This window comes from Vigna umbellata, chromosome 6 (genome assembly GCF_029865625.1).
Source record: "Vigna umbellata cultivar VRB3 chromosome 6, Vumbellata_1.0, whole genome shotgun sequence".
NCBI lineage: Eukaryota > Viridiplantae > Streptophyta > Magnoliopsida > Fabales > Fabaceae > Vigna > Vigna umbellata.
In genome coordinates, this window is record NC_142170.1 from 35,721,692 (window position 1) to 35,736,823 (window position 15,132).

Consider the following 15,132-nt stretch of genomic DNA (forward strand, 5'->3'; position numbering starts at 1 on the left):
TGTCTTTGGAGTTTAACATCGTTTTAGAGTGAAATTATTTAATTTGAATTATAAAAAAATTGTAATTTTTTTGGATTTAAAAGAAATATATAATTAAGTGACTTAGTAAGTCAATCCATTTAACCTATCAACCCGTGGTGGGTCGAGACAGATTCAAATTTTTTTAATTTACTAATAAATAATTGGGTTAAATTGACTCATTAAGTGATCAACTCGTAATGAATCGGATCGAGTTTGACTGAATGATTCGTTACCGCGACAAAAAGGAAAAGAAGGTGGAATTTGTTGCCCATATGAGAAGAAATTTGTAATTAAACATTTGTCTTTGTTATAAAAATTATAAAGAATTAGATAAAAATATTCAATTATTATATTCTAATATAGATAAGCTAAAAAAATAGGAGAGAGTAACTCAATAAACTTTAAAAAGAAAATCACGTGTATTCTTTTTGAAAGGGGGGATTTTTTTGTTTTTAAGTTGGTATGTTTGAAATGTCTTGGGAGGATAAAATGGAAAATGAAGATGTATTAATTACCCCTCACCATGTGAAGAAATGAAATGATTGTGCTTGCAATTACACATTTGTCCCCTATCTTAAATTTTATTTATTATAACAAAATCAATGAAAAAGAATTATTATAAAAAATATAAAGAATTAAATAAAAAAGTTCAATCATGTTTTTCTTATAGAGAGAAAGATGAAAAGAAAGATAGATAAAAAAAAAGTGAGAGTAACTCAATATATAAAATAAATAAATTCATATGTATATTTTTACTCTCTTTAAAGATAATTATTGATAAGAGAGAGACAAATTGTTTGTGTTTAGATTGGTCTCTTTGATATGAGAGTTACTCCCTCCATCACGACACACTACTTCTTGCACATCTCCATCCCTCTTTTATTCTTTAGTAATATTTAAACGAATGTGAATATGCGTTGGATTCTTAAACGAATATCAACATCCGTAAACGAATATCGACATCTGTTGAAGGACAAACGAATATCGATATTTGTAATACTGACATCCGTTTAATAACCGAGAGTCCACAAATGTTGACATCCGTCCAACCACATGTTAAGTCTTCACACATATTAGTCTTTATTATGTTAGATTTTTAATACGTGGACTTTGGTCAGTATGTGTAGTATCTGCAGGTGTTCAGATGTTTGGTTTTAGGACTTGATTTGTATTGCTATTGAACATATTTTTCTATTACTATATATTGCAAAAAACCAATCCTATATATTGCAAAAAAGGTAGTTAGAGGATGGGATTAACTTTATTCTATCTATAGTTATTTAGTTATTTATTTATTTAGATATTTAGTTATTTTATTTTCTTAGGCTCATAAAATAGAACTCATGGTTTTGTTAAACATGTGAAAACAAACTTGAGTCAGAGGAAGGAGAAAAATCATGTGATGATGAGTGTTCGATAGTATTTCCATATTTAACAATTTTTCGCTTTCTTAGATTGGAACTCTCTGTTTTAGTACCAATAGCATATTCTAAACCATGTTTTGGTACCAGTAGCATATTTTAAAACCATGCTTGGCAGACACATCACGAACTTCCCAGTTGTGCCTCCCTTATGTAGTATGTGATGTAGGTGTAAGGAGTGTGTAGGGATAGGGATGTAGAAAGATTTAGGATTTTAAAAAAGATAAATTAAATTAAATTAAGATAGAGTATTTTTAGAAAGGGAGCAACTCTCCTTTGATATGTCTTGGAAGGATAAAAAGGAAGAGTTGGTTGAATATGGTGATGAGAAAAGAAATGATTGTACGTGTAATTACACATTTGTTTTTGAAATTAATTTTCATTAATTATAATAAAATTATTAAAGAAACTTGTTAGAAAACTTTTAAAGAATTAAATAAAAAGGTTCAATTATTTTTTTTTAAATAGAGACAAATAAAAAAAAAAGAGACTAACCCAATAAATAAATTAAAAATACTAAATTCAAATGTACTCTTTTACTTTCTTAGTCTATGTTTGTTTCAAGGTAATTAATAAGAAGACAGAGAGATAAATTATTTGTGTTTAGATTGGTCTGTTTAAGATGTCTTGGGAGGATGAAAGGAAGAGGTGGTTAGATTTGTGCCCAGTCCATGAGAAGAAATAAGATTATTGTTTTTGTAATTACACATTTGTCCTCGACCTTAAATTTCATTAGTTGTAATAAAAAAAACCTATTATAAAATTTTTAAAGAATTTAATAAAAAGATTTAATTATTCTTTAGAGATAGATAAAACAAATAAGAGAGAGTAACTCAATAAATAGAAAAAAAAAAAACTAAATTCATGTGTCTTTTACTTAGCTTGTGTCTGTTTCAAGATAACTTAGCAAATAAAAGAAACTAAATTCAAATATAGTTTTTTTTTTATCTTTTAGCCTACGTTTGTTTCTAGGTAATTATTAAGAAGAGGTAGAGACAAATTATTTCTGTTTAGATTTGTCTATTTGAGATGTCTTGGTAGGATAAAAAATGAAGAAAATGTTGGATTTGATGCCCTTGTGAATAAAAATGAAATCAATGTGTTTGTAATAACATATATCTATCCTTGATCTTAAATTGGTAATTTTTTATGCTTAGTAAATGATAAAATATTGTCTTTGAAATTATGTTGTTTCTATTTTGTGTGTTTTTGTTTTATCTAATAATTTAATGTTTAGTTTAAATTATTTCAAATTTTCTTACTTGAATAATAAATTTGAAATTAAATAATAAATAAATTTTATACACTAATGAATTTGAAAGAGTTGTATATTATGAAACACGGTCCTTAGTTATAATCGTAAAAGTATAATTGACTATCAATCAACATATTTTATACAATCGATAATGTTTAGTTTTTATTCCTAAAATTTTTGTTAGACTTTCTTATACATTTATGGATTGGATTCGGTTCTTCTTAATATTTGTATTGAAATAGTAATATTGATGTGGTATGTAAGAATTAAAAAATAAAGTATTAGAGTTGATAGGTATTTTAAAATAATGAGATTGAGTATATTAAAAATAAAATAACTTATTTATATAAATAGAATTTTTTAAACTCGTCTCATTACTTAAATCACAATTCTATTTTTAAAACTATTCCTTTAGTTTTCTCTTCCTTCTCTAAGAAATCTTACTCATCGATCATTTGTTTGATGATTAGGAAGTTCCTATAATATTACAACTGAGTAATTTCTATTTTTAATCTATCTGTTATTCGTTTAGAGTAAGTAAGTTTCTATCTCTCTTTTTATTCTCTGTTTATGATCATGTTTAGGAAACCCCGACACATGTATCATTGGTGTTCATTTCTTGTTTTTTTTTTCAATTTTTCATCCTAAGGACTCTTTCCTATCACAATTGGTGATTCGTAGGTGTTTATAGAGTTCCTTTTGTAGGAAGCAAAGAGTGTTTGTTCTTAGAGTTTCGTAACTTCCGTGTAAGGTAAGAGAAACTAGCGTTTGTATTTTTATTATGTTTGTTGTGTAAATTTGGTGCTTGCATGTATAATAATTAATCTAAATATTCATGTTATTATTAGTTTCTTTAAATGAATATATTTGATTATTTGATGATTTAATTATGATATGATGTGCTTTGAATGTTTTTGTGACCATGAATTGTATGTTATAATGATGTCTTGATGTCTGGAATTTATAGCAAGGTTTAAGGAATGATGAGTTATCAAATACATAGGTTTTGTGGTTGAAAATGGGAGGTTTTAATAGGCAAGTTTGTGAGATAGGGTGTGGATTGAGAAATCTGATGTTTCATGTTTGGTTACATGTTAATTATGACTTGTTAGCACCTTGAGTTGGTAAAAATCTGATAGGGAAATTTGTATGGATCAATGTGATGGTTTTATAAGGTTTTAAGTTCACATTAAGGGGTTTTGAAATGTGAATTTTTGATATAAGGGTTAGAACAAAAAATCAAAAATTTAAGATTGGTTATTCTGTCATTTAGAACTGGTTTTGATGTTGAAAGGAGTGAAATCTAATGCAATAGTGTTTAGTGGTTGATAGGTGGAGTTTAACTTGGTTTGGAACTAGTTTTAGGGGTTTTGACTAGTGATATTTCAAGTTAGAAGGTTTAGGGTAAAAAAAGGATGATTTGGGGTCTGCCATAAAGTCATTTATGACTTGTTTGTACCTTTTGTTGATTGAAATTGGTGTTAGAAAGAGTATAAATGAACTTGGGTAGTTTAGGGAAGTTGATTTGGTTTGAAGTGGTCATTTTGAGTTAGAGTTGTGTTTTTTGAGGTTTCTCAATGTCAAGAGGGTCCTAGGGATTAATTGAAGTGATGTAGGAAATGCCCAAAGTCATAGAAGTAGAGTTTCAAGTTCTGATATGGTGTTGAGCACCTCTGTCATGGCACTCGAGCGCCACTTTCCAGTGTCGCTGGGGCTAAGTGCCAGGATTCTTGGGTTGAGCGTCAGGTTTCCAATGGTTGTAGTGTTGAGCGCTAGTTTATGGGGTTGAGCACTACTTCTGTAAGGATGAGTTTAAAGGGATTTTTATGCTATTTAGTGGTTCTTCTTAGACTAGTTCTTGTGTATGAATGTATATGGAATGATTTCATGTGATTTCTTTTCTTTCTCTTCTTTTTCTCTATTTTCTTTCTCCTCTCTCACTCTCTTCTCTTTCTCTTCTTTTTCTCTTTTTTTCTCTTTCTTCGCCCTCTTTCTTTTCTTTTCCTATAGTTTCTCTTTCTTCCATGTCTATAAGTGCTTCTATATGTGTTCTTTTAAACGTTTGCTCTTGTCTTCTTTTCAACACATCTAATTTTTACGGGTTAAAATGCTTTTAGTCCCTGAACTATCAAGCGATTTTGGGTTTCGTCCCTCTTCGAAAGGTTTGTTCATTTTCGTCCTCTTAGTTTGGAAATTCGTATTTTTAGTCCTTAAAAAGCAACGACGTTAAGTTTTCTGTGAGGTGGCAAACGACGAGCCACATGTGAAGCCACCTTCCCTAATTACTATGTGCCACGTTGCTTTTCTTTTTTTTTCAAATCAAATTGTGAAATATGATATGGGTGGGCCCTTTGGATTTTCTAAAACCTAGGAAATGAGGAGAAGAAAGGGAAGCAGGAAGGTCTACACTACAACAAAATCTCCATGATTTTGCATTTGCATAACTCCATTACCACTTCAAAGCTCCAGCTATATTCACTTTCAACCTAACCGCTAACTAGGTTTATTACTTCACCCTTTTAAACCCCTCTATTCGTTGCGAACCAAATACCATGACAACTTTGTTACCTTGCACGCCCAGCATATTCTCTGCTCTGTTTAGGAACCGGAGCACGAGCCACCTTCCCAACGGTCCTCAATCCCATGCTTTCTCTGCTTCGACCAGACACTTTCTTCGCGGCTCCCTCTCTGTTGCCCGATTCGGATTCAAACTCGAATTCTTGCCCGAGTTGGAGGACGCTGAAGGCTTACTTAGAGAATTGTTTGGTCGAGCGGAGGGACTTTTTTACACGATTGCATACTCCACTGTATCTTCTTCTTCCGACATAGTTGTTGCTTTCGCTGCCGCCAAACAAAGCAACAATTGGCTTTCCAGAATCACCAAATTGGACCAACCATAAACGAAAAGCAAAAACAAAAACTTACCTTGATTGCTTACGCTTGTCTTTCACAACCATCATTTCTTTCACGACCAGCACAACGACCACCTTGCTTAAACTCCTTGCTTCGAGTAAAACTACTTTTCCCCAATTAAAAAAAGATAAGTTAAGAACCCTAATTATTTTCAAATAACTGTAATTTGATTTCAGAAACGAAAACGTGGCAATCACTTAATCTGATTTGAAAAAAGAAAAGCAACATGACACACAGTAATCACGGAAGGTGGCATCACACGTGGCTCGTTGTTTGTCACCTCACAGAAAACTTAATGTCGTTGCTTTTTAAGGACTAAAAATACGAGTTTTCAAACTAAGAGAACGAAAATGAACAAACCTTTCGAAGAATGATGAAAACCAAAATCGCTTGATAGTTCAGGGACTAAAAGCATATTTAACCCAATTTTTACAAAGTCCTTTCTTCCTCCTTTTTCAAATATAGAATGTAGTTCTTGAGGTCTTCATTAGTAGTCATGGGACTTGTATTCCAATTGGGACACTGATGAGTTTTATGCCCACAACCTTCACGTTTGGAGCATTTTATAGCACTTGATTTAATTCTTGGGAAAACAATTTTTTAGACTTGTGATTCCTTTTAATACTAAAGATCTTGCTAGTCAACTTTACAATTTTGGACTCTAAGGTATTGATTTTCTCCACCAAGACCTCATGAACACACAACTTCCAAAAAGATTCCTATGCTAAAATATGTTGCATTGTTCAATATTGATAAATCGTGTAAAAGGTTAGGAAAATAAAATAATAAAATATATTTAGATTCTCACCACTCATCTAAGTGTTTCATTCAATTTTCACTTGTGTATCACACTTATATGCTTTTTCTTGAATGTACTTTCTTGCCTCTTACCACTCAAATTTTCTTTAGTGCTTGACAAAGAACTCCACTAGCTTATGTAAATAGTGAACAAACAATGTGAAAAATGTTATGAGATCTAAATATTGACTCAAAAGGTCAAAGAAAATACAAAACTCTACTCTCTTGCCTTTAACACTCAAATTTTCTTTAGTACTTGACAAAGAACTCTAGTAACTTACGCAAATAGTGAACAAACAATGTGAAAAACATTACGGGATCTAAATATTGACTCAAGAAGTCATAGAAAATACAAAATTCTAGACAAAACTTTAAGGATTTTTTTAAAAAAAATAAACAATAAAAAAAATAATAGGATTATCAAAAAGAGTTAAATGAGACATCACAAAGACTCTAAAAAAAAAAACTAAATATAATTTAAGATCTTAACAATCATAAGCAATATATGTTTGTTTCCTTAATTTACATATATTTTACGGTTGGATCCTTAATTTTTTTTCTTTCAATATATATATTTTTTCCTTTTGACTTGGATCTACTAGTCTTTTTTTCTTTTCAATTTTGTAATTCAACACACAAATAAAGAAAACTAAACAAATTTTTCTTCAAATACCAAAACTCAATATCAGGGAAAATCATTAAGTGGGACTACAAATAATAGAAAACAAAAAAAATAAATAATTTTCACAAATCAAATGTATAAATACACAACTTAAAGGAAGAACACAAAAATCTAAAAAATAATTCAAAGGAATGGGATAAAATATTATTCTTTTATGACAAAAAATAAGATAAAAGAAAATATTCAAACCAAAACCTTGTTCTAGATACCAGATAATATTTGGTATCTAAGAAAAAATATCAAACTAGAACCTTGTTTTGAATATCAAATGATACAATCTTGTCCAGAAAAAATCTGATTTTTTCTGAATTTGAATCCTCAAGAGATAGAACAAAAATAAATTAGAGTTGAATGCAAAATAAGATAGAGATGAGAATGCCACAATCTAGCATATTGATAGGTAAAGTAAAGATTCTCCATAAAGATGTTAATCTTTTATAAGAATTAGAGTTTTAATCCAAAAACCAAGATCCTCTCTTAAAGAATGCAAACACATAATGTGACTAAAAAAATGTTTACATTAGCTTTTGATATACATAAGTTTAAGTAAATCTAGAAACCATAAAATAAAACTCAAAGCACAAAACACACAAAAATAACAGAAAATGAAAATTACAGATATGGACTTTTTGAATAACGTGGCTCGCTTACCAGACTTATCCAATGAATCAACATTATGTAAAATTAAAAAATTTTAAAATTATTTGATTTTCTAAGTTACTCTTAAATTGTGTTTATGTATTATGGTTGTTTGTGGATATCAAGCAAAAAGATCTATGTTGTAACTAATATTTATTAGTTTTTTTTATGATTTAAATCATATAGACGAAGGCATTTAACGATAAGATGCTGAAGAAAGATTTATTGATATGATCACATGTTGAAGTCTGGATGCAATATAATTTAAATTAATGAAAAAAATTTATGTAGTAAAAAATTATCTAGATGCAATCCAAACCGCCAATTACATTTTGTTCACTTCTGTTTTCTTCTTTTCTGTCTCACCACCGCACACATGCTTTCTTCTCTATTTTCATGTATATAGAGAGAGAAAAGAGTCTTTTACAATCTATACCCTTCCACCGACAACAATAATGAGAAGATTAAGTGCAAAAAGCAATGGAGCTGACACTAAAAATATGAAGACACTGGTGAAAACAATTAGCTGTCCCCTAGAAAAAAAAATAGGTAGAGAAGGTTTTTATGCAAATGATGTGTAGTAATATAACATATTCTTTATATTAATCCAAGGACGGCAAATAATATGGTAACAAGGAGCCACAAATGTCCATCTAGACTACTCCGCCTTATATCTTCCTCAAAAGAAACCATAAATTTTGAAGAATTCTTCTTCAGTAAATCCCAAATTTGGCCCTTTAAAGATTGGAATTAATTGATTAGTTTATGAAATACAAAATTCATTAAAATGGGTCCTTTTATTCCATCATGCTTATAAGTTTTTTCTTTGGTAAGATTCTTAATAGAAGTTAAAGTCAACAAATTTAACTAGGAAACAATATTTATTTTATAAATTCAATTGGTAAGATAAAGTTTTATTTACATTTTATAAAAGGTTTCTTTAAAAGAAGATACAACTACTTCTAACAATAATCAAAAGATACCAAAATCTTGTTTCTTTTGGAACCTGTGACACTCAAACCTTTCAGGCTCTGAATTGGCGTTCCAATTCATCTTATCGATGCTGAATGAAACGTCAACGTCCAATTCTTTTGATTAGACACAGAGAAAGAGAAGATAATTTAGACAGGAAAAAGAATCAAATATTAGCTGTAAATGATCGTTATGAATCCATGAATCACAAGAATAGGCAAATCCAAGAAATAGAAAAGGGCCGTGGCAAGACCCAACAAATGCAACAAACGAATCGAAAAGGGGTAGACGAAAAAGCTGTCTAGCAAGGAATTTGTCGAGTGAACCATCTCAGAACTTTCACTGGAAGCTTTACCAGACTCACAGCCAAATTGGCCAATCCCGCGCAGCAAATGCAACATGGACACAAGCAACTCAATATAGATCTGCACAGTTCCCATCACCACAATAAAAAATCACAAATTGGGCCAAAAGCAGAAAATGCATAAAACACAACAAAAGAATCCCAATAGCACAGATATTGTTTACTTTTACAAAACCAAGCAACATATTTGAACATAGAAAAAGATAGAAAATTTGAGAGAAAAACACATACCCAAAAACCCATATAACTGCACCAACAAGAGATAAAATCAAGGCCAAGAGAGCAAAGGGCAATCCGATCAAAAAACCAAGTGGCCTGCACTCGCAACCTTCTTCTCCCATGATGTCTCTAAACGCTGTATTTTCTTCTGAAATTGACTTGCTTATGTGAATGTGAAGAAAATAATGAGAGAAGTGATAATTTGGCTATGTAACCGAATAAGCGTGTTGTGTTGCGTTGAATTTTCAAAATTAAATTTAAAGACAGACACCGCGTGCGACCATTTCTGTGTACGATAATATAAAGGAGTAGCGTCTTGGAACATTCAGTTCTTGACAGAAATACCCTCACCAATTTATGCGTGGTCTTAGGGTTATTTGGGTTAGTCTTGGCATTTCAGTCTGTGGAAGTTTCCTTGCGTGGTTCTGGTTCGTGAACGGCGTTCACGTGCTTGGTTGTTGGCCGTCTTCTTATGTCTCAAATCAAAGTTGACCTTTCTGTTTTATCATATTATTTTCTTATTTCTTCTTCATTTTTCTAAACATGATTTTATATTTGTTTTGTTAAAGTTGAAGTCATGTTCAAACTGGAGGGGTTGGGCCTAAAGCCCATTAACCACAACGAGTCCAAGTACTTAGCCCAGAGGCTTGTATTCTAATCTTATGAAAATCAGGGACCTTCTTTATACACCAACAAGTTTTGTTCTTGTACCTTCAAAGTTTTATAAACACTTAAAGGGTAATTTTCTTTTTCTCTCTTATAATTATCCCATCCACTCACTTTTACTATCACTTTTTTTAACCTAAACCTAGTCGCACCTCCTCCCTCCTTGCTTTCGTCTGCATCCTATTCTTGCACCACCACAATTCTTATTTTTTGTTACATTTCTTCGGTTATATTTGCTTATAAAGGTTTAATAGATTACATGCAAATGAAAGTAGAAATTGGGAATGTATAGAGTTACTAATTTGTGGAAATAGGATTCACCAGATTTCAAAGTATGATAGAAGTATAAATGGATTTTGGGTGTTAACCAGATTTTTGAAATTTGTTTAATGGCTTTACTAGATTTTGAAATCTTAATATCTTAACCATATTTTGAAATTTGGTTAACACCTTAATTGGATTTCAAAATATGTAGAAACCTTTAATCGAATTTTGAAATTCGTAAAAACCTTTAACTGGATTTCGAAATAATTGCAAGACGTTATTAGATGCATTGCGAGCATCTTTCATAGGATGATTGATTGTCATGATCTGAGTGAGGACACTGGAGCATGAGATCATACTCACAAGGTGTTATAGATAGCTCATGAGACATTTGAAGAACATGCCCTCAACAGTAGAGAAAATCATAATGTATAAGGTTGACGTTCATCTACATCTTGATAACAGTGTTTTTATTAGTAATATGTTTATTTAATGTTGTTTTAAACTTCGGTTATTTATATGTAGTAGAAATTGTGTTTACTATGTTTTATGTTGTTTTAAACTTTTTATTAATGTTTGTAACTAAAGAACTTCATATTTATTATTTGCATTTATAAAATGTAGTTACATAATGCAAACATCAATCTTACTACAATTTTACATAACTGGTATTGAAGTACATAAACTCTACAAATGTTTGCATTATGCTAACATAAAAGGATGACCATACCCAACCCTCGGGATATTAATGGCTAGACGATATGATATCCACCATCAATATTGAACAACCTTTTTGTAGGTGACCTTGTAAAGATAAAATTAGTAAATGAAAATGCTTTAAATTGATAAAAAAAAAACTAATCACTTTACCTACACAAAATGAAAACCATAAGCATGTCCTATAGTGATTAGTCAATGTTGTCTTATATTAGAAGGTGATGTAGAACGTAATGGAAATATTGTTTTATTTTGAACCAATGAGAAACAAACTAAGACAACATTATATTTATAGTAATAACATAACTTATGTCTGTAATACATCTACTTCTCGATATTAGCTTGTAATTAATTAAACAAATCATTATGGAAGAAAAATGTAAAACATACTAAGTAAAGTGTAAGGTATAACAACAAGTACCCTTAATTGTGAATCAACTAACAAATACTTCCTCAATTCTTCAACTCGATCGTTATTAATCTTGCATATTCATCACGCCACTGACTAAGTTCTTTAAAGATATCATGTCGGATAAGGGGTCATGACTCTTCACTCATCCCAAACAAAGCATCAATGCATCTATATCTACAATGACCATCATTAACAACATCAAGAATGTAAGGGTGAAAAGTTTGATGGAATTGATCTAACATAGATATTTGCCTTTGTTGCATACATCTAAATCTAGCATTCACCTTTTCCTTAGATTGAATGTCTTTCTTTGTTGAGGAACTATCATGTTTGGAAGGGAAGACGTCTACATGCTTGAAATATGAAGGTTCACACTTTGTAGACCTTTTAGATCGAAGAATTCTAATATTTTGTGAACCTTTCAGTTTAGCTTTATTCAATAAAGTAACCATTGATATCATATCAAGACAAGAAATTTCAAGTAACTTGCGTTTGATTGTCTCATTTCCTACAATGTTCATTTCTTTGAAATGATTCACCATTAGATCAAGTTTGTTGTGAATGCATAACTTTGCTTGTGCCTCAATTGATAAAATATCTTAAAAGCTTAATCTAGTCCACATGATATGAATTTCAGGTAGAGGAATCACCTTTAAGATTATGTTTAGGTAATTCACAATCACATGGTAGAAAATATGTTTGCTTCAAAACACAACCACAACGTTCACTATCAAATCCAATATGATTAGCCCGATCCAACTCCTCAGCAATAAGTACCAAAGCATGTTTTGATACAAATTCCACCAATCTTTTATACCTATTATGCTTAAAAGTGTCACTAATTAAATGTAGGCTTTTTTTTCAAATGATGTCTTTATTTCATTATGTTATAGCATCATGACTTTATGTATTGCATCCCAACATGAGTACAAGTCTCTAATACTAGTTTCTAATACATTTTTTAGACTTTAGGGAGTAGAGTCAATCCTGATACAAATGAAATCAATAATATCGTAGAAAATCTATTAAAAACAAACAAATAAAAACATATGTAAACATACCTATTTGATGTTGTGTTTTCTAAACGCATTACTCTATTTGTCAAAGTCTTCACAAAGTATTTCTTATAAGGAATAATCCATGATTCATTGACATATTCGAACAATAAAGACCATGAATTTCAAATGTATTGAAGGCAATCAACACAATGACTAAAGGTTGACTCATGTTCATAATCCATGACATTTTCTCATGTACCGATGACAAGATCTCATGCCTCAACAGAATTCACTAACATTTGCACTTGACTTGGACATTTTTCTAAATGTGAAAGTGACAAAAGATATGATAACATTCATGAAATACAGTGTTAATAACATTCATCAAAACTAGGTCTTTGTCACTAACAATGATGTTAGGATCACCTTCAAACGATGTCAGAAATAATCATCTTAGCCTTTCAAGAGCTCAAGTGAAATTATTTTATTATTCACTTGTAAATATACAAACACAATTGAGAAAGTCAAACCATGTCCATGTCACACTAACTATTATATTTGTTGGTTTTATATGTGTATCTATCAAGAAAATAACGTTAAATGCATTCAATAAATTTATTGCATCAGGATGTATCCAAAATAGGTCACTTACGACCTCATATTCATTTATACATCTAATTCAGTTAATGTATTTATCATGTTCTAATAACATCATTAGCTACTATAATTTAATTCTGGAACCTCTCAATGATTGTTTGTAAGTGTATATTGCATTATATAATTACTTAATTATTGTCACATTACACTCATTATTTTTTTAGAGTAAGGAGAATGTTCGCAGGCTTTATTTGACTCTTAGTCATATCAACAAATAATAAATGTTCATTAGGTTTTAACCTACCAACATAAGGGTGGCCAACTAAAGTTTTTGACAAATCATGATTATGATACCCACATATTACCCTCAATACTCATACCCTCTCCATTACCAATTGGTTTGTCTCTTAATTTACACAAACAATCACATTTCTTATGTCTATCTAATATACAACATCAAATTTGTATTTCATGTACTTTTCACCCTTTTCACATCGTAACAATACATATGTATTTCTTCCAGATTGATCATTAATTCTATCAAATCTTATAATCACAACAAAATCAAGATGAAAAGAAATTCCTCAAACTCAATGAATTAACTCATCATGTGTAAGAAAAGTCAAACCAGTTGTAAAGTTATTAATATAATTTCTATCGCACATTTATTTATAAGGAAAGATAATTTTGACATGAAACTTACATTTACTTATGATTCCGTAAAACATAAAGGATAATCTTCCATCTTAGATATCAACACTCTAACCACCTACATCATAAGCATAAAATATCTCATTTGTTCAATAATAATAATAACTAAAATCAAGATCAACTATAATTTCATAAACCAAATTTCAAATCTACTGCACTACAAATTGGATTTTGAAATCCAGTTACCATATTATTAGAACCATATTTTAAAATCTAGTAAATATAATACCATCGTCGAATTTGAAGATTTGGTAAATTTATATTTATCATATTTTGAAAATTATTAAAATATTAGTTACTAGATTTTGAATTTTGGTAATTAAAATCTCATACATGGACTTGACCATATTTAAAAATCTAGTGAATAAAAGATCTAAATATAACTAGATTTTAGAATTTAGTGACCATTTCTAAATTTTAAATTTTGGAATCGGATTCATATATTGTGTTTACTAGATATTGAAATTCCACTTTTAAAAATGGTCAACAAATTTTAAAATTCGGTTATATACTAAAATTTGTTATTCATTAAATTTTAAAATCCAGTTATCAATTAAAAAAATTAGTTTTTGAAATTCGATTTAGATGGAGAATAAAACGAATTACGAAATTCGATCGATTGTCGCTAAAAAAACTCCATACAGAACAATCTATATGAAATACATACTTTGTTTCAAACTATTTGTAGATTCAACTCTCTTCTAGTACCGTTAGTATAAATGACTTTAACCAACATGAAAATGAAACAGTTGTGAAGAATACGAACTCCGTTAGTTTGTGGTTAGTGAAAAATAATGACTTGAGGATGCGTTTGGAGAGTAAATATTTACTACAGGTGGGTAAGTAATGCTTTCCTAATTAATTTAACATATTGTATATATAACGTGCATGGTTAAAATGGGTATGATAGTAAAATTTGGGAGTGCAGGAAGAAAATTATGTGCAGATAGAAGCCCCCTACAATATTATATCTTCATTTAAACATTTTGCTTCATGCACCCCATCTCGACTTTAAATTTGTAGTGAAAGACTAAAATATTCTCTCTTTTTTCTTTTTCTGCTATCTCCGTCATTACAGCCATTGTCTTCGTTGCACCTTCCTTCTTCACTACTTTTTTCAAGAGAGTAAAACATTATCTTTAATGATAAACTAGTTTTAGATAGAATTGTTTATAATCTGAAAATCTTGTTTTAAGAAATATTTCATGTGATCTAAAAAGTTTATTTTAAGAAATTCTTCATAAGAAAATATGGTTCTAAAAAACCATTTCATATAGTTTAGAAAATTTATTTTAAAAATGAAATCTTGTTTTGAAAATTTTATTCTAAAAGACATTTAATATGTTTTGAAAATATTAGAAAATTTATTTCTCAAATTCTTTTTCAAAAATCATATTATGAAAATTTTGAAAAACTTATTCTAGAAAAGTGAAAAACAGGATAACTTTAAAAATCTTAAAGATGCATATTTATTATGGAGATG

At 29.9% G+C, this 15,132-nt stretch overlaps 1 protein-coding gene across 1 annotated transcript; it reads right to left on the bottom strand.

Annotated features, from left to right (window-relative positions):
- Positions 1-8,849: 8,849 nt before the first annotated feature.
- On the bottom strand, positions 8,850-9,635 carry LOC148197358 (signaling peptide TAXIMIN 2-like). The gene is made up of 2 exons (XM_088093179.1): positions 9,297-9,635; positions 8,850-9,126 (listed from the first exon to the last, which is right to left on the bottom strand). The coding sequence occupies exons 1-2, from the start codon at positions 9,404-9,406 to the stop codon at positions 9,003-9,005; spliced, it is 234 nt and encodes a 77-aa protein (XP_087949305.1). The 5' UTR covers positions 9,407-9,635; the 3' UTR covers positions 8,850-9,002.
- Between the last annotated feature and the right edge of the window lie 5,497 nt (positions 9,636-15,132).